General features: G+C 42.3%; 2 protein-coding genes across 3 annotated transcripts; both read right to left on the bottom strand.

Annotated features, from left to right (window-relative positions):
* Positions 1-508: 508 nt before the first annotated feature.
* Positions 509-9261, bottom strand: LOC136422737 (calretinin-like). Of its 2 annotated transcripts, XM_066410589.1 has the most exons (9): positions 9103-9259; positions 8280-8383; positions 6982-7137; positions 5448-5627; positions 4828-4989; positions 4418-4597; positions 2853-3005; positions 1504-1600; positions 509-637 (listed from the first exon to the last, which is right to left on the bottom strand). In XM_066410589.1, the coding sequence occupies exons 1-8, from the start codon at positions 9156-9158 to the stop codon at positions 1527-1529; spliced, it is 1065 nt and encodes a 354-aa protein (XP_066266686.1). In that variant the 5' UTR covers positions 9159-9259; the 3' UTR covers positions 509-637; positions 1504-1526. The 2 variants fall into 2 exon arrangements, with proteins under 2 accessions (XP_066266686.1, XP_066266685.1); XM_066410588.1 differs by lacking the exon at positions 509-637 and having other exon boundaries at positions 1533-1824; positions 9103-9261.
* A 1493-nt stretch (positions 9262-10754) lies between these two features.
* LOC136422736 (uncharacterized) lies at positions 10755-17603 on the bottom strand. Its single transcript, XM_066410587.1, has 9 exons — positions 17434-17603; positions 16648-16751; positions 15888-16043; positions 15186-15365; positions 14138-14299; positions 13530-13709; positions 12832-12984; positions 12134-12256; positions 10755-10895 (listed from the first exon to the last, which is right to left on the bottom strand). Exons 1-8 carry the CDS (start codon positions 17487-17489, stop codon positions 12156-12158), a joined length of 1092 nt encoding a protein of 363 aa, XP_066266684.1. The 5' UTR covers positions 17490-17603; the 3' UTR covers positions 10755-10895; positions 12134-12155.
* Positions 17604-19747: the final 2144 nt, after the last annotated feature.

Below are 19747 nucleotides of genomic sequence, written 5' to 3'. Positions count from 1 at the left end.
CTTCTTGTGAGAAGGATGGATAATTTAATCATATTAGGCTGATATTACAGCTAAGGTAATGTAGAGCGTGGTTTTAAATGACATTAGGTAAAAGCCGAATATTATAAATGGAACCAAGTTGGTGATTTTAACTACTATCACTTCTACATTTTTCTGATTTTTTTGTGGTCAATATGTGCTCATACATGCACAAGTCACAATATTGAGAGTGCAATTCCAACTTACCCACAATGTTATACTGTACCTTCTAATGGTTGCTCGGATGGGATGTAAAGCAGGAGGTTCCATTGAGAACACACATTGAGAAACGTTAAAGAACCCACCACACTTATCAATTGGAGTACGGGTCCATGCCAGTGTGAGTGGATTAAACTTATTTGTCCTTTATTACTCCTTGAAATACAGCACAGAAGCGGTGTGTTACACATTCAGATGGTCTATCAATACAGCTTATGTGTAGCAAACAAATAAAAAGTTGGATTACAAAAAAAATACGAAACCAACGGAGTGAGGTATGGCAAAGTTTTATTTGATTTATGCTGTGAAACCTGTATTCCCTGGCCCTATGCACTGTTTGCTGATGACGAATCTGCAGACGCAAGGCAGGTGCCAGGTCACCCTGGCACAGGATACAACTCTGGGGAAAGGAAAAGAAAGAACCATTTCAGCAATCTTCTAAGTACTATTGGGGTCGTGTGGTGGCGCAGCGGCAGAGCGTTTGACTCAGAACCAAGAGGTCCCGAGTTCGAATCCTGTCATGTCACCGATCTTGTGCCCTTGGGAAAGGCACTTCACACGACTTGCCTCACTCCACCCAGGTGTAAAGACTTCCGTCGGGGAAAGTCGTATTGAGGTCACCTGGTGGCGCCGAATGGCAGCCGCCCAGACCCTTGCGACAGTTCCACAAAATGCAAGTGTGGAATAGATATTATATATGTTGTGTATTATGTGAAACCTGTAATACCCTGCATCAATTCAGGCTGCCATTGCGGGTAATTTCTAACCAATAAAAACCATTATTTTTTACCATCCTGCAGTTTATGCCATTGGGGAATTGTCAGTCTGGTAAAGCTACACACAACTAAAAAAGAAAAGCCTGGGTATTTTTTTTTTCAGCCATTTTAGTAGCAGCATACCGAAGCCTAGATCAGATTTAGCTTGTGAAGTTTTGAAATTCACGGTTCTTGTTGTGATTTGCTCTTAAGCATTAGGCTCTTAGTCCCTAGTTTGAGAAGGCTTCTTTAGCAAAAGAGGTAAAGTAGGAACAGTGGCCTGGGTGATCTTCAGAAAGATGTTCTAAACTACAACTCTGCCCCCCCCCCAGGTTCATGACTGTCCGTGCAATTTATTTAACTTCATGTGAGTCTACAATTTGATAAAAAGGAATGTCTCATCTAATTGAGTTGCTGTGGGAGAATATTCACCAGGACTAGTGGACTCCAAATCTTCACAATCTGCTAATAACTCATGAAACTGTTGGCAGAAGAGGAGGAGGGTACTCACGGCCAGCATCCTGCTGATGCTGGTTACTGTCCCGCCATGACCATGTCATACACGATCAGCATTTCATCAGCTTCATGTCCCTCCAGGAATCCGCTTCCTGGAAACAGTCGATCAGAAGAGCGTTAAATATAGTTAAGATTATTACAAGATTATCCAAAGGCCGCCATGGGACTACTAAAAGTTCATTCAGATCTTGTCATGGTGTCAAGATTACTCAAAGCTCATCCACAGTTTACTGTCTCTAGGCCGCGTTCATCGCCATGACCATGTCATAGACGACCAACATTTCATCAGCTTCATGTCCCTCCAGGAATCCGCTTCCTGGAAACAGTCGATCAGTAGAGCTTTATTTGATCGTTCAGATTATTACAGTATTATTGAAAGGCATTGGAGACTACTGAAATGTCATTGAGAATTGGATGATGAACACTTGGCGATGCCCCAAGAAACTATCTGAATAATCTGGAGACTATTGAAAGATCAATGATTGAGATCACTGAAATATCATTGAGAGGCCATTGGAGACTTATGAGATCACTAAAAGACCTATGGGGACACTGAACGACCTTGAAGATTACTGAAAGACCTTGGAGGTCACTGAAAGGCATTGGAGGCCACTGAAAGGCATTGGGGGTCACTGAAAGGCGTTGGAGGTCACTGAAAGGCATTAGAGGTCACTGAAAGGCATTGGAGGCACTGAAAGGCATTGGAGGCACTGAAAGACATTGGAGGGCACTGAAAGGCATTGGAGGCCACTGAAAGACCTTGGAGACCACAAATAAAAGACCAATGAGATCACTGGAATACACCGGAGATCACTGAAAGGCATATTTTGGAGATCACTCAAGTCATCGGGAATCATTGAACTGCCATTTGAGATGACTGAAAGTTTTGAATACTCGGCAGTCTCTTAATGGTCTCGGCTCTGAGCCCTGGGAGAAATCGTACCGTCCTTGTCGTATTTGTTGAAGATGGTGCCCATGCCGATCAATGATCGATATCACTGAAATATCATGAAAGGGTCACTGAACGACCTTGAAGATCACTGAAAGGCTTTGGAGGTCTCTTAAAGGCACTGGAGATCACCGAAAGACATTGGAGATCACAAAACGACTATAAGACTGTATCACTAAGACACCTTTGGGATCTCTGGAAGTCTTTGGAAATCACTGAAAATCTTTCTGAATTCGAAGGACTATGAAGGACCCCAGAGATCACTAAAAATCATTGGAGCTCTTGAAATACCATAGAGAGGTCTGTACATTTTTGTATACTCGACACTCTGTACTAGACATTCAACAATTTAACCTCTATGACCACCCCGCTTAAAGTGACGGGAGACATCGTACCGTCCTTGTCGTATTTGTTGAAGATGGTATCCATGCCGATGGTATGCAGCTCGCCGAAGCTGAGCGTCATGTCGTGGTTGTGGTCCAGCGCGTTGAACAGCGTCTCGTCGCCGATGTGGGCCACGAACTCCTGCAGACTGAAGTGGTTGTCACCTGTAATAAAACATGAATTCGATAAGATATTGGACTTTTCATTTTCACACCCGGGAATGCTTACCTTGCGTTTCGATCCCTTCCGTACTTGCTTCTCGTCGCTAAGTAGGCGAGAGACATTCCTGGTTGTGAAAAAGAAAACTCTGAATGTTCTACCAACCTGATGAAATTATGTTCGGTAATGAAGACTAAAGCACGCCAGCAAGCCCAAGGAAAGCTCAAAGGAGGTCCATCAACTATATTTCAATATAGCTAAAAACTCATGCAGACTGAAATGGTTGTCACCTACAATGAAAACATGAGTATAAGTGGTTCGATAAGATTATGGAAACAAAAGCACGGGTCCAAGGAAAACTGCTAGCGTCAGCTCTTCGTCTCGAGTTGCATATTTCAAGAAAGCAAGAAACTCAAGCAAGTAGAAGTGGTTGCCACCTGTAAGAAAAACATGAGTAAGTCGTTCGATAAGATTAAGGAAAGCTGCTGGCGGTCCATCAACTCTTCGTCTCGAGTACTATATTTCGATAAAGAAACTCCTGCAAGGAAAACATCGTTGGTTTGGTTTGGTTTATTCGCACATATTGAAATCAATTTTACATAATAAAACAAAACAAAAACATGTGCTGGGGGAAGAAAAAAAGCCATAGTGGCTTATACAAGGTCTTCCCCCATCTAGATTAACAAAAATAACATAAATCTAACAATTCATAATATAATTATAGTAGTAGATAATAACAATAACAAATCAGACAATAATAATACTAACAAAATACTAACAGAATAGTAATTGGTTGTATAAAAAAATTATATATCAAATCATAGCATATTTCGATAACAAAATGATGGAGATTACAGAGTCCATCGCAGTTAGCAAAATAACAATAATGTAATAATCTATAACATAACTGTAGTAATAAGTAATAACAATATCATATCAAATCATACGATAATAATAGTAACAATCGTTCGATATTATAATGAAAACTAAATTATATGGTCCATATTGACTCCATACCCACACAGAATGCATTATTCATTCTGTTTATGTTAAGTTATACCTTTTTTTCTGTAACCTGATTTGTTATGATTTTGTAAGGGCTCCTTTGGAAATCAGTTACTCACTACATTAACTGAAGGGACCACCGTAAAGATTCATAAATAGATAATAAGGAAGGCCTGGTGGTGGCTATAATAGTTAGCTTCCACTGTATTATCATGATGAGTTTTATTTGTAAGTTCTTGCCCGAAGGCTAATTGCAACATGAAACAATACATAAAAAAGTATACAGACAGTGCAAGTTAACAATGGTGACAAGTGGAACAAGTGACTCTTCTGTGAACTGCTAAGGAATACAATCTACGCTTTTTGGGCTTGACTTCTTTTTTGGAAGCAGTGGAAGAGAAAAGAACGGTACCGTCATCGTCCAAGGCGACCAGAACCTCGTGCACATTCATGACGAGTTCTACCTCAGCCAGGGACAACTTGCCGTCACCGTCAGCGTCCAGACCCCCGTGCACAAGGATCGGGTTGGTCAAGATGGCGTTGTACACGTAGTAGATACCGTCGGTCTCAGAACCCGTCAGGTAGCCGTCACCTGAGATCAATTGAACAACAAACGTAAGACAAAGAAAAATACCCTTTTTACACAACTAAGTGATTTATTCAACCGACCATCTGTCACCTTTATCAAGGCAATTCTGACTGGTTCACATTGCACTGCAGCATAGGTGTCGCTGCTTATACTTATAGATACGTTCCCAAACGTTAAGTAATTGCATATATACACAGTTACAGGGAACAGCATGTGATATCAGGAAAACGTGCCGTCCAAGTCGTAGAAGTCGAAGATCCTGTCCAGGGAGGTCGCGGACGTGACCTCATCATAGGATAGCTTGCCGTCCATGTTGCCGTCCAGTCGGTCAAAGGTCGCTTGGGTATCGTTGCCAAATATGGGGGCCAACTCTTGCACGGTGAAGAATCCGTCCCCTGCGCACGGACAAAACGAGTCGGAATTAATTCGCAAGGGAAGTACAAGTAGCCATCGACATGATAGTCTATGCGATCGGTGCAAAGTATAGCCATAATTGCGCAAACTGTGGGTAAAAGCATGGAACTTGGTGTGATGAAGACATTTTCATGGTGGAACAGATTGAGAAGGTATGTTACTTAGCAACAGTTGCTAGGAATCCAATCTACCCCAGCAAACAGCTACATATTATGCTCCCGGTGTTCGCACGATTAGTTTGTTATCGGGTACGACGTTGAATTTAACGCCGAGTTAAAATGATTCGGGGTCCCGAGAATAACTCGGCAACCGCAGATTGCACCACAGGGCTACGAAGGGGGCACGCCCGAATGTGCCAAAAAAAAAACAGCCCGTCAACTACACCCGACGGGGCCCCTTTTTTCCAATTGGGACCTAAGCATAAGTGAAGTTTTCCTACCGTCCATGTCCATGGCGATCATGGACTCGTCCAGAGTCATTGCGCCCAGCACCTCCAGCTTGGACAGCTTGCCGTCCCCGTTGGCGTCTAGAAGGTTGCTGATGGCGGCGTCCGGGTTCTTGATGGTGTTGTAGATGTAGTTCATCTGGTACGACTCCGTGGCGTCCAGCATTCCGTCTCCTGTATACAACACATAGGACAAAGGGTTAACATGCCAGGTGCAGCAGAGAAACGGAGACAGCAAAAGACTGTAGCACTAAATGCACCCCTAACCACACAGCGCTCATGCAGTGTGTACAACAGGGTGTGCAAATCCAGAGCTGGACTCTCAAGCCACATCAAAGAGAACTCCAGAGGCGCACAGATAGCCTTCCGGGACTGGGCTGCTAAAGAAGAAGAAGGTCCATGTTCGGACACATTCTAAGAATGCCGACCTACACACCTGCACAACAGGCTTTGGACATCGTCTTGACAGGACCTAATACATAAAGATTCGGGAAAGGAAGGCACTGCAAGAACTTACTGAGTCTGCTGGGGGCAGACCTGAAAGAAAGAGCACTAGGACGGTTGTCCATGTTCGGACACATTCTATGAATGTCGACCGACACACCTGCACATGCACAACAGGCTTTGGACATCGTCTTGACAGGACCTAATACATACACATCCGGGAAAGGAAGGCACTGCAAAAACTTATTGAGTCTACTGAGGGCAGACCTGAAAGAAAGGGGACAAGGGCCGTTGCGGTCAGAAAGAAACCTAAGGGAGCTAAGGAAGCTTGTGATAAATCGAACAAAGTGGAGAGAATTGAAGAAAGACCGATGGCAGCAGCAGAACACAGTGGACTACTAGTACTATGACAAAGTGTAGCGGTAAAGGGAGTCTCATGTCCTGTTTGAGGCCGTAGGGGCAGTCGGTTGCAAATGTTAATGCACTGTGTCTAGGACACGGTATATGACGGCGGAGCCCATTCCTCCCCTTCCACCGCGCTTTACCTCCCCAACTGAAGTCAGGTACCTATTTTTACAGCCGGGTAAAATGAGGCATAAGTCTAAAGTGCCTTTCCCAAGGGCCCAACTACTTGTTCATCCTGATTATCGAACCGAAAAAGTGATTATTTTTCCAACCACAAACTTTACCTATGGGCCCTATCACACTTGTGCGTATATTGAAGTGCGTATGAGTTGCGCATTAACATTTTTTTGTTTGTTTAAGTTTGCGGGGAAGAAGTTGCTTTCTACTTTGACCCATCGTTGCACAGCCTGGTTATCGAACCAAAGAAATGACTTATTCGGCTGCAAACATAAGCTAAACCAAAAATATGTTGATACGCAACTCATCACTCACTCACTCTCTCCCATAGCTTAGTCAGCCGTCGGGGCAGCATAGCTCTCAGTGAAAGCTCTCCACTGCTGGCGGTCTTCCGCCAGTCTGGTCATCTGGTTGGCTGAATGACCGGTCCATTTCATACGGACTTGAGTATATACACAAGTGTGAACGGTCCTTAAGGACATGAAATTCAGATACAACATACCATTCTTGTCGAAGAGGTCGAAAAACTCCCTGAGAGTGAGTCCGTGTTGAACCTCCCCGAAGCTGAGGTGGTCGTCCCCGTTGTTGTTCAGTTGGTAAAAGATAGATCCGTCACCAAAGAGTTCCACGATCTGTGGCAAGTACAGGAACTGGTCGCCTGTAAGAATAGGTTAAGTCAAGTTGAAGTTCCTTCCCGCACTGATGGTGCATAGGGCGGCGCCCATCTCCGTTTCAAGCTCTTGTCTTGGGCAACACAGCTTTGTGCATTACTGCCATAGTCTTTCCCAAATACGTTGATGAAAGTTAGACATCCAGGTAGTAAGATACGCCAAAAATAATTACTAAAGCAACTGGATAAGATTTTGAAACAGTCAAATGTCTTTCCCAAATGCTGAGTGCTGAGCAGAGGAAGCAGCATGTACCATTTTTAAAGTCTTTGGTATGACTCGGCAGGGGCTCGAGCTCACTACCTACCGTGTACATGTGCAGGGCGAACACTGCCAACTAGGCCATTTCAGCGGTGTAAGAACAAAACCAAGAGTCAAATTAACTGCCTAACATTTGTGTAAAACACAGCACAACGTCTGCTAGTTAACACATATTCTAGGAAACAGATTCCCTTGTTATATCTGATAAGTTTAAGTTTGGAATGTGTTAATACTATCAACTATATTTTGTGTTTCGTGTACAGGAGTGTCTATCAAACGTTTTGCTGTGCAATAGAATATCCTAAACTGAATATTGTCAGAATGCTTTGAATGTGTTAAGACGGTCCCTGATTTATGAATCTTACTTTCAAGTGAATTCATTAATTATCTAACAATACGAAATACGCCGGAAGTTGAGAAGATTTGGGGTCTTCGAACAAAAAACTGTAACAGTAGCAATGATATCGTCTGCATCCGTAAAATTTGAATTTTCGATGGCGGCGCAATTGGCGCACCCACAGCGGTTCTACGGAAGCCCGTGTGATTCAAGTAGAACGGCTTGTGCATGGTAACCCAAAATATTACCCTGGTCCGGAATAGCCTCCTTCGCAGTCTTCCTAGAACGGCGGCGTATATATATGAAGATCGATAGAACGGCGATCGTCCCTCGGCGACATAACTTCCTCGGCAGCGAAAATCCCTTGCCGGCATTAGAGAACCTTGGCCCGTGTAAGAACTTGCGTCATCCCCCTCCCCCAAATATATACGCCGCCGTTCTAGGAAGGCTGCGAAGGAGGCTAGGTCCGGACCACCCGCATCAAACGTTATCGCGGCTCAGGTATGATATAAAGTATGATATAAATTGAAGTACCGTCTATGTCCAGGGCGACAAGAGCGTCGTGCAGAGTCATGGCGTGGAAAACTTCATCGTAGGAGATCAGCCCGTCTGCATTGATGTCCAGGACGTCAGTCTGCCTGCGTGAAAAAAATGGATATAGAACTTGTCAGTACTCTATTTGGCCAAAATGGCGCATTTTTTTTATAAATGAAATCATCTGGACACCTCAAAACTGATTCTAAAAATAAATAAAAAACTGATACGCGAATCTTAAGTGTAAATAGAACTTGTAAATTCTCTATTAGTGTATTTTTTATGAATGACATCATATGGACATCAGCTTATGGCAGAAATGGCACAAAATAAACCAACAGATCCACGAATCTTGCCGAAGTAGCGATCACGAATGTTGCAACACACGGAACACGGAATAATACCAATATTTCAACAGCTTTATTTCCAACTATTATTTTTTTCAGTTCCGACACATGCATTTAGTCATTTTTCTAATAGACAAGCAGTGTTTGAAGGGCTGCATTGGAACAAAACCATTCCCTTTACTTTACTTTACTTTATAGTTATAAAGAGATCATCCGGTGGGGTGTGAGCCTTTATGCCTACCGTACTTATGATGGTCTGTTGCAATGCATTTATTTAATTTTACTCGAATAGTTTAGATGCGACAATTCGGTCGACTTGATACAACCGGTTACGTGCCTGCGAAGCTGATGTGTTACGATGAATGGCGGTCATACCGACTGAACAATTAAAATCAAAATTGCTCAAGGTCTTTCCAACAGCAACGTTATAACAACAAGGATTCTTAATGTAAAAGTTTTAAAAATTCAGTACGTACCTCCTCACTGGAGAAGCTGACGCCAGGGCAACGAACAGCAGAAAAAACGGTGTCATAGTTGATGTCAGGAGCTGAACACTCACTTGAAGTCGGGAGAAACTAGTATGAGATGAATGCAAAAAATGTTCCTGATATACTTGTCGTGTGGGAAGTACAGCAGCTTGTAATCTAGATATTAAAAGTTACGTCAGTAGAAAAGACCGAGTAACGTTCTATTTTCGTAACAGCGCCAATGCAGTTATGTTCCTAATATATTTGTCGTGTGGGAAGCTCGGCAGCTTGTAAGGCTACACCAAGTAATTATTATGGATGACGTCCTTTTGGGACCCTAAATCTAATGCGAGAGCGCGAAACAACAACAAGAAGGGCCGAAAATACAAGATGCCTAGATTTGAAATATTAAAGTCGACGACACAATTTAGGACACAAATTGAATGAGAGAACACAGTGTAACAACTAACAATTCTTTTATTCATCATGAAAACAGCAATAATTTGAATAAATCAGTTGAAGTTGAACAGCAGTTGTTGTCCTTTCCTGTTTCTTTCCATATGCCATTGATTTTGCAGGCCTGCAGAAACATAGGATATTAAAAAGGAACTATTTGGTCATAGTTACAGGAAGCGGAATTTCTTGTGTGTTTTTCCTGGGAACAGACCGAAATCAATGCGCGCGCAGACGTCATCCGTAAAGATTACTTGCTGTAGCCTAATCTAGATATTAAAAGTTACGTCAAAAGAAATGACTGTTACCGTCTATTTTCTTACCAGTGCCAATGCCGTTATCAGGTTTATCATACTACAGATGGGAGGGATCGCAAAACCTGGTACGAAAGTATTCAAAGAGCTGGTGCATATGCTATAGGAGGATTGTCGTCATTTGAGCTTCTTTGTAAAATGTCTTCGTGAAAATCATGATATCACGGAAATCTCAAACCCAACGGCCGTTAATTCAAACACTCTTTCCAAGGCCTTGAATATGCTTGATTTTAAAGTTCCTGTGTAACGCAGTGTTTGTACTGTTAAAAAGGTAAACGGCTGTCCTTTTGTTGCTCTGTACAGTTTTCTCTCATCTTTAAATCTATTCTTAACTTTCGTGTTTATTCTTTATGTTTTGATAAAGTTGTTTGCATGAGGGATATCTCTGTGGCTCTGGCAAACACTATAGATATCGTATATCTATATGACCTTGTCATCCACCGGCGTGGCCGTTCTGTGTTTACTGAGCGCGAGGCGTAATAGCAGTATGTTAAGATATCAGTGACTAGTTTGCTAATGTCGATGGTGATTTGGTCATATACCATTTACTGTATGAATGAATACTGTAATTTCACTACTACTGTACATTTTTCTTCATTTCTTTTCAATCTTTTTTGCGTCTGAGATTTAGATTATCTTGGCCAGACTCGGTCTTCGAGGATAGCTGCCCCTGAAGCACGTTAGATAAGCCACCACATGTGCATTTTTCTACAAGACTGGAAGTTCTTCCGTGAGTGTAGCGAATCTTACAAAGGTGGTATCTTACACATTCAGCTGGTTTATCAGTGAATACCGGTTATTTAAAACAAATATAAAGATTGCTATGACCCCCATTAAGCATACATGTAGTACTTAACACAATGACACAGTAAGACAAGAAAAAAATGGGGAATATTGAATGCATGAAATAATATTGTATTTGATTCTTGCTGCGACATTTTGCAGGGGTTAGTTTCGCTGTTTGCATTGCTTGCATGCTGAAGAAGAATCTAGATCTGTAGTCGCAAACAGACCCAAAGTCACCAGAGGATACAACTGTAATGAGAAGGAAAAGACCATGTCAGCCGACTACAAAATCCCACCCAGTAATGTTCAGGGAAAACATGACAATTGCTGGTAAAGCTATACAGAACTTGCGATGTTGCATGCTAAAAACGTCAGTCAGCCAAGTGTCAACATACTGAAACCTTAGTCAGTGTTAGCTCGTAAAATTTTGTATTAAATGAACAATTCTTGTCGTAATTTCTAAGATCCCTCGGACAAAAGATTGTTGTAGCAACGTTGGAATTGTGGCTGAGGAATCTAAAGGAAAGGTCCTCCCCCCGAATGACGATGTTTGAAATAATTTGTTAAGCAATTATTTTTATATAGTGGAAGAAGAGGCTGATACTTACGTAGCCACCAGGATGACGATGTTTACAATAATTTGCAAAGTTATTTATTTTCATATAGCGGAAGAAGATGGCGATAGTTACATAGGCACCAGAATGACGATATTCAATATAATTCGTAAAGTAATCATTTTTATATTTTGGAAAAAAGATGGCGATACTTACGTGGGTACCATGATGACACTGTTTATAATAATTTCTTAAGTAATCATTTTTATATTTTGGAAAAAGATGGCGATACTTACGTAGCCACCAGGATGAAAATGTTTACAATAATTTGTAAAGTAATTATTTTTATGTTTTGGAAAAAGATGGCGGTACTTACGTAGGCACCAGGGTGACGATATTTTTACAATAATTTGTGAATTTTTTTTTCCATATACCGGAAGAAGATGGCGATAGTTACATAGGCACCAGAATGACGATATTCAATATAATTCGTAAAGTAATCATTTTTATATTTTGGAAAAAGGTGGCGATACTTACGTGGGTACCATGATGACACTGTTTATAATAATTTGTTAAGTAATCATTTTTATATTTTGGAAAAAGATGGCGATACTTACGTAGCCACCAGGATGAAAATGTTTACAATAATTTGTAAAGTAATTATTTTGATATTTTGGAAAATGATGGCGGTACTTACGTAGGCACCAGGGTGACGATATTTTTACAATAATTTGTGAAGTTTTTTTTTTCCATATAGCGGAAGAAGATGGCGATACTTACCAGAATGACGATATTTGATATGATTTGTAAAGTAATCATTTTCATATTTTGGAAAAAAGATGGCGATACTTACGTGGGTAACAGGAAGACAATGTTTGACAATAATTTATAAGTAATTATTTTCATATAGCTGAACAACATGGCAATACTTACGTGGGTACCAGGATGACGATGTTTAGTTTCCCGTGTTGACGTCATTCACCGCATTCATGGCCAGGAACTGGTCATAGATGAACAACATCTTATCCGCTTCGCTTCCAATCAGGAACCCGTCGCCTGGAAACAGCCAATCAACGGAACATGAAAGATCGTTAACATATTTTTTAAACACCCGAGAGCTCACTGAAAGACGTTTGAGACCTTCCCTCATCAATGACGCAAAAGATCATACGAAAAACGTTGAGACGATTGAAAAATCAGTCAGAATCAAAGTACTTTGCAGATCATTGAACACTGTCTATGAAGACATTGGATAATTCATCTTTCACTCTCCGCTAGGTAGTTTACAGACTATTCTTTTCACTTACAGGCGTGACCCCTACGTGGCCCTGTGGGACACCAAGCGACCACCTGGCTACTTTCGGTCAGTATTTTCGGTCACAGTCGGGTCCTGGGATTTTTTGATACTCGAGTTAAAACCAACCCGGAACCCGGTAACAAATAACATGTAATAGATAACAAATATGAAATATTGAATAGGCGCCGTAAGCTAATCGTGAGAACACCAAGAGATACCCTTTCCCCGGTATCCAGCACCGGGACAAATGTGTGGCTTCGGGGCCCGGCCGGGGCTACCCCCCTCCCCCGGGCATGGGCTGTAACTGTAGCATAAGTGACATAAGAAATCGTACCGTCTTGGTCATGGTAGTTGAAGATGTTGTTCAGGCCGATGGTGTGTACCTCGCCGGTACTCAGCCACATGTCGCCGTTGTGATCCAGGATGTTGAAGAGATTCGAGTCTCCCATGTAGTCGACAAACTCCTGCATGGTGTAATGGCCGTCACCTACAGGATAAACATGAGTGTCAGATCTAATTGGGAAACATAGATCCATGACGTCACATAATGCAATCACCAGGTGAGAGTTTCAAACGGTGGAAGATCCCTGACTTAACTATGGCGGACTAAGTGTAAAACAAGTGAGAGCTGGATAAAGTTAAAATCCTGGACACTGAGCCGAACTTCGTTGCAAGAGGCATCAAGGAAGCCATTTACATCAGGGCCCTACGACCATCCCTCAACAGAGACGGCGGGCGCCACAGACTTTCCGTTACTTACGATTCACTACTCACGGAGTCACGTGTGCTGTCTGCATAACGTGACGTCATCCCAGCGGTGGATGGATCACTCCTTGGCAAAGACCGATGTCGTACGGTCGAAAATTTGGGTAAGTCCAATTTCTTGTGTTGGAAATTACAGTTAAAACTTGTTTAAGAATGATTTCTATCAACACAGATGAACTTTCAAGCCAAGTGAGAACTTGACTTTGGGGTACATTTAGCATAGTATTATAGACTTTTCAATTTGAAGTGTAGTTTTTCTTTCAGTACCGTCTTGGTCCAAGGCGTCCAGAACATCGTGTATCGTCATAAAGATCTCCACCTCGGCCAGGGATATCTTGCCGTCACCGTCTGCATCCAGACCCCCGTGCACAAGGATCGGGTTGGTGACGATGGCGTTGTACACGTAGTAGATACCGTCGGCTTCAGACCCCGTCAGGTAGCCATCAGCTGGGAACATTTGAGTATCAAAGGTAAGACAATGTTATATTTCTATTTATCTCACACAATTTTGCGTCTTATTTCACCTAGTTTTATCCTACTTTGTATCAATATGTTTTACGGCTGGTTCTCCTAATTAGGAGAGGAGGCCGTCCATAATCCACACTTAAGAGCATTATGGGATTAGAAACTGGTCTAAGTGGAAAAGACCGGACAGAGATAATGTATAGCCGGGAATACTGGAAGCAGAACTTTGTATATGCTTCAACTCGCTGAGTATGAACATGTAATATACTATGTATGTATGCATGTTTTTCGGACATTGGTTTGCGGAAAACGTACTATGTATGGTGCTTTCACATCACGCGCGACTACAATATATGCTTTGATAAGAATTTACGAATTAATAGAAAAGAAACAATACCAGGAAAACGTACCGTCCATATCGAAGAAGTCGAAGATGTTTTCCAGGGACGTCCCGGCGTTGATCTCGTCGAACGACAGCTGGCCGTCCATATCAGCGTCTAGGCGGTCGAACATGGCCTGGGTATCGTTGCCAAAAACGGGCATCATCTCCTGCACGGTCAAGAATCCGTCCCCTGCACGGAAATATCGATTCGGATTTAATTCGCGAGTACAAGAAGCCATCAACACTTTAGTATTTTTTTTTTTCGCAGGGGTTAAACAATACATACAGACATCCAATCACAATACATAAGGATTGTTCTTGGGTAGGAGGGGGGGGGGCAATAAGGTTTCTCGGTATAACAACGGGTCAAGGATAATAACTATAATAAGTTGAAGAAATGAAACAACAAAGAACAACTAATTAACAAAACAACTTAACGGTAACAAATCAATAACTAAGAAGAAAAACATTAACGGCAATGAGAAATAACAGGGGGTCCAAAATAGAACCTTTAAGAACGTGTGTGGTTAACATGAATAAAAAAGACGCCGCAGCTATGTTATTAGTTTGCAATAAAGAAGATAGACCCCCGTCTATCCAGCTCACATCCCACCGCTGCCACCAGTGTTAAAGTAGTTTATGCACTGCTCTAAGAGAGCAAGGAATATGGTCTTCACTCGTGGCTTGCCTGGTGAGAAGTGATCTGGATAGACGGGGTCCTATCTTCTTTATTGAAAACTAATCAGTAGCAGATGTCTGGTGTCTCTGATTACCAAAAAAAAAAACGGTTCTCAGTGGCAAATGTGCTAGATGTTGGTACATCGGCAACCAAATCCGCTGGGTGTTTTTGGCACCCAGTTCGACAGATTAGCCGAGTAGGCTCAGTGGGCGTCACTCCACCGTCCGGGAAGGTAGTGTAAAGTGCCTTTCCCAAGGGCACACCGTCGGGGCATGGTGAGTATCGAACTCGGGACCTACGGATTCCGAGTTCAACGCTCTAACCATTACGCCACGCCGCCGGTCTATTGATCACCAATAGAGAGTTACAACTAAAACAGCTTGCAGCACCATCGTACCGTCTGTGTCCATAGCGAACATGGCCTCGTCCAGTTTCATGGCGCCCAACACCTCCAGCTTGGACAGCTTGCCGTCTCCGTTGGCGTCGAGAGCGTTCATGATGGCGGCGTCCGGGTTCTTGATGGTGTTGTAGATGTAGTTCATCTGGTACGACTCCGAGGCGTCCAGCATTCCGTCTCCTGCAGACGTTGAATATCAATCAATCAATCAAACAACCGACTAACCAACTAACCGATCGATCAAGCAATCAATCAATCAATCAATAAGTCATTTGACGGCATCAGGTGCTGATGCATAGCGGCTGTAGACATCCCCTTCACAAGGCAAGAAAGTTCTATTTCTTTGGCACGGGACCTCCAGTTTACTTTGGTGACCCCGAGACCTATAAGTGTGTCGATGGCATAAGATATGATGAAGTGAAATGGCCAGAGAAGTTATAGATATATGTAGTCAGTACGATACCGAAAGATTCGCACTTTCTAAACATTTTAAAGCACCTGAGTACTGCCATATGTCATGACTGTCCTGAAGATTTTTAAACCTGTCCGATGGTTAAGTGGTGAAAAACAAAGGGCTATCCCTGACAAGGACAATGTGGGGGCGTGCATTCTGAGGCAGAAGGGAAAATGTTACAATGGCAGAAAACGCTGTAGCCTGGATGCCAGATTCGCAATATCTAAAATGTCTATCGAAAAACATACCATTCTTGTCGAAGAGGTCGAAAAACTCCCTGAGAGTGAGTCCGTGTTGAACCTCCCCGAAGCTGAGGTGGTCGTCCCCGTTACTGTTGAGCTGGTAAAAGATGGATCCGTCACCGAAGAGTTCCACGATCTGTGGCAAGTACAGGAACTGGTCGCCTGTAAGGACAAGTTAAGGCAAGTTAAAGTCCTCCCTGCATCAGATTGTGCATAGGGCGGCGCCACTCTCGGTTTCAACAGCTTTTGGATCAAAGAAACTTTTTGTCACTTTTAAATCTGTGCGATCCCTACAGTAGGGATCTTGTCCACTGGTGTGTACGTGGCGTGTTCAACTGCCATACTCCGAATTCCCAAATTCTGAGTGCTTAGCAGAAAAATCGTTATGTACCATCTATAAAGTCTTAAAGAACTCACTACCTATACCATGTGCAGCACTGTACAGACTACCCCATTGATCTTTCTTTTTTATTGCACCGGTGTAAGAGCAAGATCATGAGTCAAATGAACTGACCAATTTTTATATAAAACCCAACATATGGAAACTTAAGTAATTTAACGACTATCTTAGGAATAGGAAAATATTCCCTCGTGTTCAGAGTTTACAATTTATTCATACTTTTTAACTATATTTTGTGTTTCGTATACAGAAGTGTCTATCAAACATTTTGCTGTGCGATGCAATAAAATATTCTAAACCGAACATTGTCATTGGAAAATCGACACAAAATTTTTCCTCTGTTTAAGTAAGGGAATATTGAGTTACCGTCAATGTCCAAGGCGACAAGAGCATCGTGCAGAGTCATGGCGTGGAAAACTTCATCGTAGGAGATCAGCCCGTCTGCATTGATGTCCAGCACGTCAGTCTGCCTGCGCGTAAAATAGAAATAGAACCTGTAAACTCTCTATAAGGCCACACTGACGTGCATCTTTTTTTATAAATGACATCATCTGGACACCTTCAAACTGATTCCAGAAATGGCCGCCCAAAAAATAACTGATACACGAATCCTGCAATCTAAAATTCTAACTGATCACGAAAGTTAGAACACACGGAACATCAAAAAAAGGTTTTCCCGACATTTCCCAACAGCGTTCCTACATTTTTGAAAGTTTCGACATATGGAGTACCAAAATGTAAACCTCAAGGCCTGCAATATCGACGATTGTCTATTTTTGCTTCATTTATAGATGAACCGTTAAGGCGGCCCGAATCGACTTTGTGCAACACATGATTGTAGCTGGAACATGATTTGTGATGCACGATGCGAAAGTACGGTTTAAAAGACAACAAAATAAACGTTGTTCTTTTCCTATGTAATTTGTAGCGCGATCTTTCAGCTCTTCTGTTCCAATTAGAAAAGGAGTACCCGGGTGTTAGGTGTGACCATTCGTTTGTAATACATGTAATATAACCAGTCACCTCTGCATGTCTATGAAGCAGGTGTGTTATATACGACGAATGGCGGTTATACCGGCTGAACAATTCAGATTCATCTTGATCAACAATCAACAATGAGAAAAGAAATATCAACACAGAATCTCAACGTACCTTCTCACTGGAGAAGTCGACGCCAGGGCAACGAACATCAGAATAAAAGGTGCCATTGTTGATATCAGGGGCTGAATAGTCACTTGAAGTTTGGAGAAACTAGTTTGAGAAGAAGGCAAAAAAAGTTCCTAATATACGTGTCGTGTGGGAATTACAACAGCTTTTTACCTCTCTCTCCCACTCTATACATATATGTATAAGGTTCGTCAATGTCTTTCGTCCTATTTTCGTCCCGTCGTCAATGACGCTCTCAGGCTTATCACAGACTAGATCTAGATCATGTGGATCACGTCCATCAGAAGGTAAAAAGCTGGTGCTAGTCTCCAAGCAGTTCGTCTGTTTTGAAGTAGGACGTTCGTCGATGTATATAAAGGTGCATCTTTGCAACGGGTTTATGACAAAATTGTGACTTGTTTTGACGTGGTGATATGTTCATAAATATTGCTAGACGGTCTCTGAATTTTCAGTAACTTATCGTTATTGAGTATTCTGAGATCTTCAGTTGCGTAATTCTATTTGCTTATGTATTGGCATATGTGTACTGGAGACACCCTTTATTTGGGAAAAAAAATTGGTGTCAGATTTCATTGGCGATAGATGGAAAAATAAGTAATGATGTAACGGCAATAAAAGAAGAGCTTTATGATATCAAAATGATAAATTGAATACAGACGTCTTCATTACTAATATTAGGTAAATGTCTAACCTGACGCACTCCCTGAAACATACATTTAAGTCCTTGACTTCTTGCGTTACGCAGTAACCTCCCTTTTCTACGTCTATTCTTAGCTTATCTATTTACTCATAATGTTTTGATAAGGATATTTGGCAGGATATTTCAGTCTGTGACTCAGCCCAAAACATGTAATATTTATGTATGTATGTATGTATAACCTTGTTACGTACCGGCAAGGCCTTTCTGTGTTTGCTCTGGCAGAGAAAACATTATGATTATAGAATTATGTAAAGAAAAATCAGATGCAAGTGGCTGGTGTAATTTATTTGTGATGTTTTGCTGTTTACTTATCATCTTTGGGTAGCCTGGGTGCCACCCCATTACTACCGGGGCTACTACACTCGCTGTCCTGAATTTTTCTCAGGACATCCAGGCTAATTTTTCGGTGTAGAATTTGCATGAGTTTTTCTTGGTAAGACTTATGTTTGCACATGTCCTCACAGCCACCGCGCCTGTTCGTTGAAGCTGTGGGAGTCAGGCCTATACATTGGCTTGTGTATGACGTCATACTTACGTGACTGAATTACATTTGCAAATTGAAATCCGTGATTGTATTACATTACTAACTGGTGAATGACCTAGTGGATAGAGTGTTTGCCTTGCACACGGTAGGTCGTGAGTTCGACCCCCGGCCAAGTCATACCAAATACTTTATTGTAAACATTGTACATATATATTGCTTTCTCTGCTTAGCACTCAGAATTTGGGAAAGAGTATGGTAGTTTAACACACACCACTACCAGTGAGCTAGCCCCCTGCTGTAGTGACTTGCACAAATGTGTGGCGCACGGACTACAGAAATTGAGATGGGCGCCACCCCTATTCGTCTTATCAGTTTTAACTAACCCAAATCATCAAATAACATACCAAATAATTTTACGAATTCCACGTTACCTGGCAACTTCTAGATTCAACCATTCAACATGGCGGATGACAATTACGTTATGATCACGTGAGTGCAGACGCTCTAAATTGTCATGTCAATGAGAATGGGTTTTGTAGTGGTGATGATGATATTATACCAACAAATTATTTCTGCCATATTGCGTAAAAAATAAAGCCTTGGCATTCTCACCTCACCACACGCCCAAACCAGCGTGACCCGTGGTGACCTCACCGTTTATCCGGCTTCAATGTGGATTTAGCATCATGGGGCAAATACGACACTAGCTGAGTGACCTAAAGGCCATGGCCTCCCGTACGCCTATACTTCGGTTACATATGAAAAGGGTTGTTTTCGGGCTGTATTTTTGCACTTTTGGCCGTGACCCCTGCATGTACGTGGCCCCTTGGGGCACCCTACACGGCTACCGGGCTATTTTTGGTACGGCCGGGCCCCGGGATGTTTTCAACTAGGAGTTTAAATCAACCCTGGTCCCGGTAGCAAATAGACGTCCCACGCTTATCGTGAAAACCCCCTCCCCTTATCCAGAAGTCCAGAAGCTTCGGGCCCGACCGGGGCTACACCCCTACGGGTACCGCACATACGCTTTTAGGATTTAATTGGAATTGCAAACAGTGCAATACACGTGAGACACAGGCAGCTATTGCTGATGTCGTGACCCACACACATATATT

Source organism: Branchiostoma lanceolatum, chromosome 17, assembly GCF_035083965.1.
Source record: "Branchiostoma lanceolatum isolate klBraLanc5 chromosome 17, klBraLanc5.hap2, whole genome shotgun sequence".
Taxonomy (NCBI): domain Eukaryota; kingdom Metazoa; phylum Chordata; class Leptocardii; order Amphioxiformes; family Branchiostomatidae; genus Branchiostoma; species Branchiostoma lanceolatum.
This window is presented reverse-complemented; position numbering and strand designations above follow the sequence as displayed.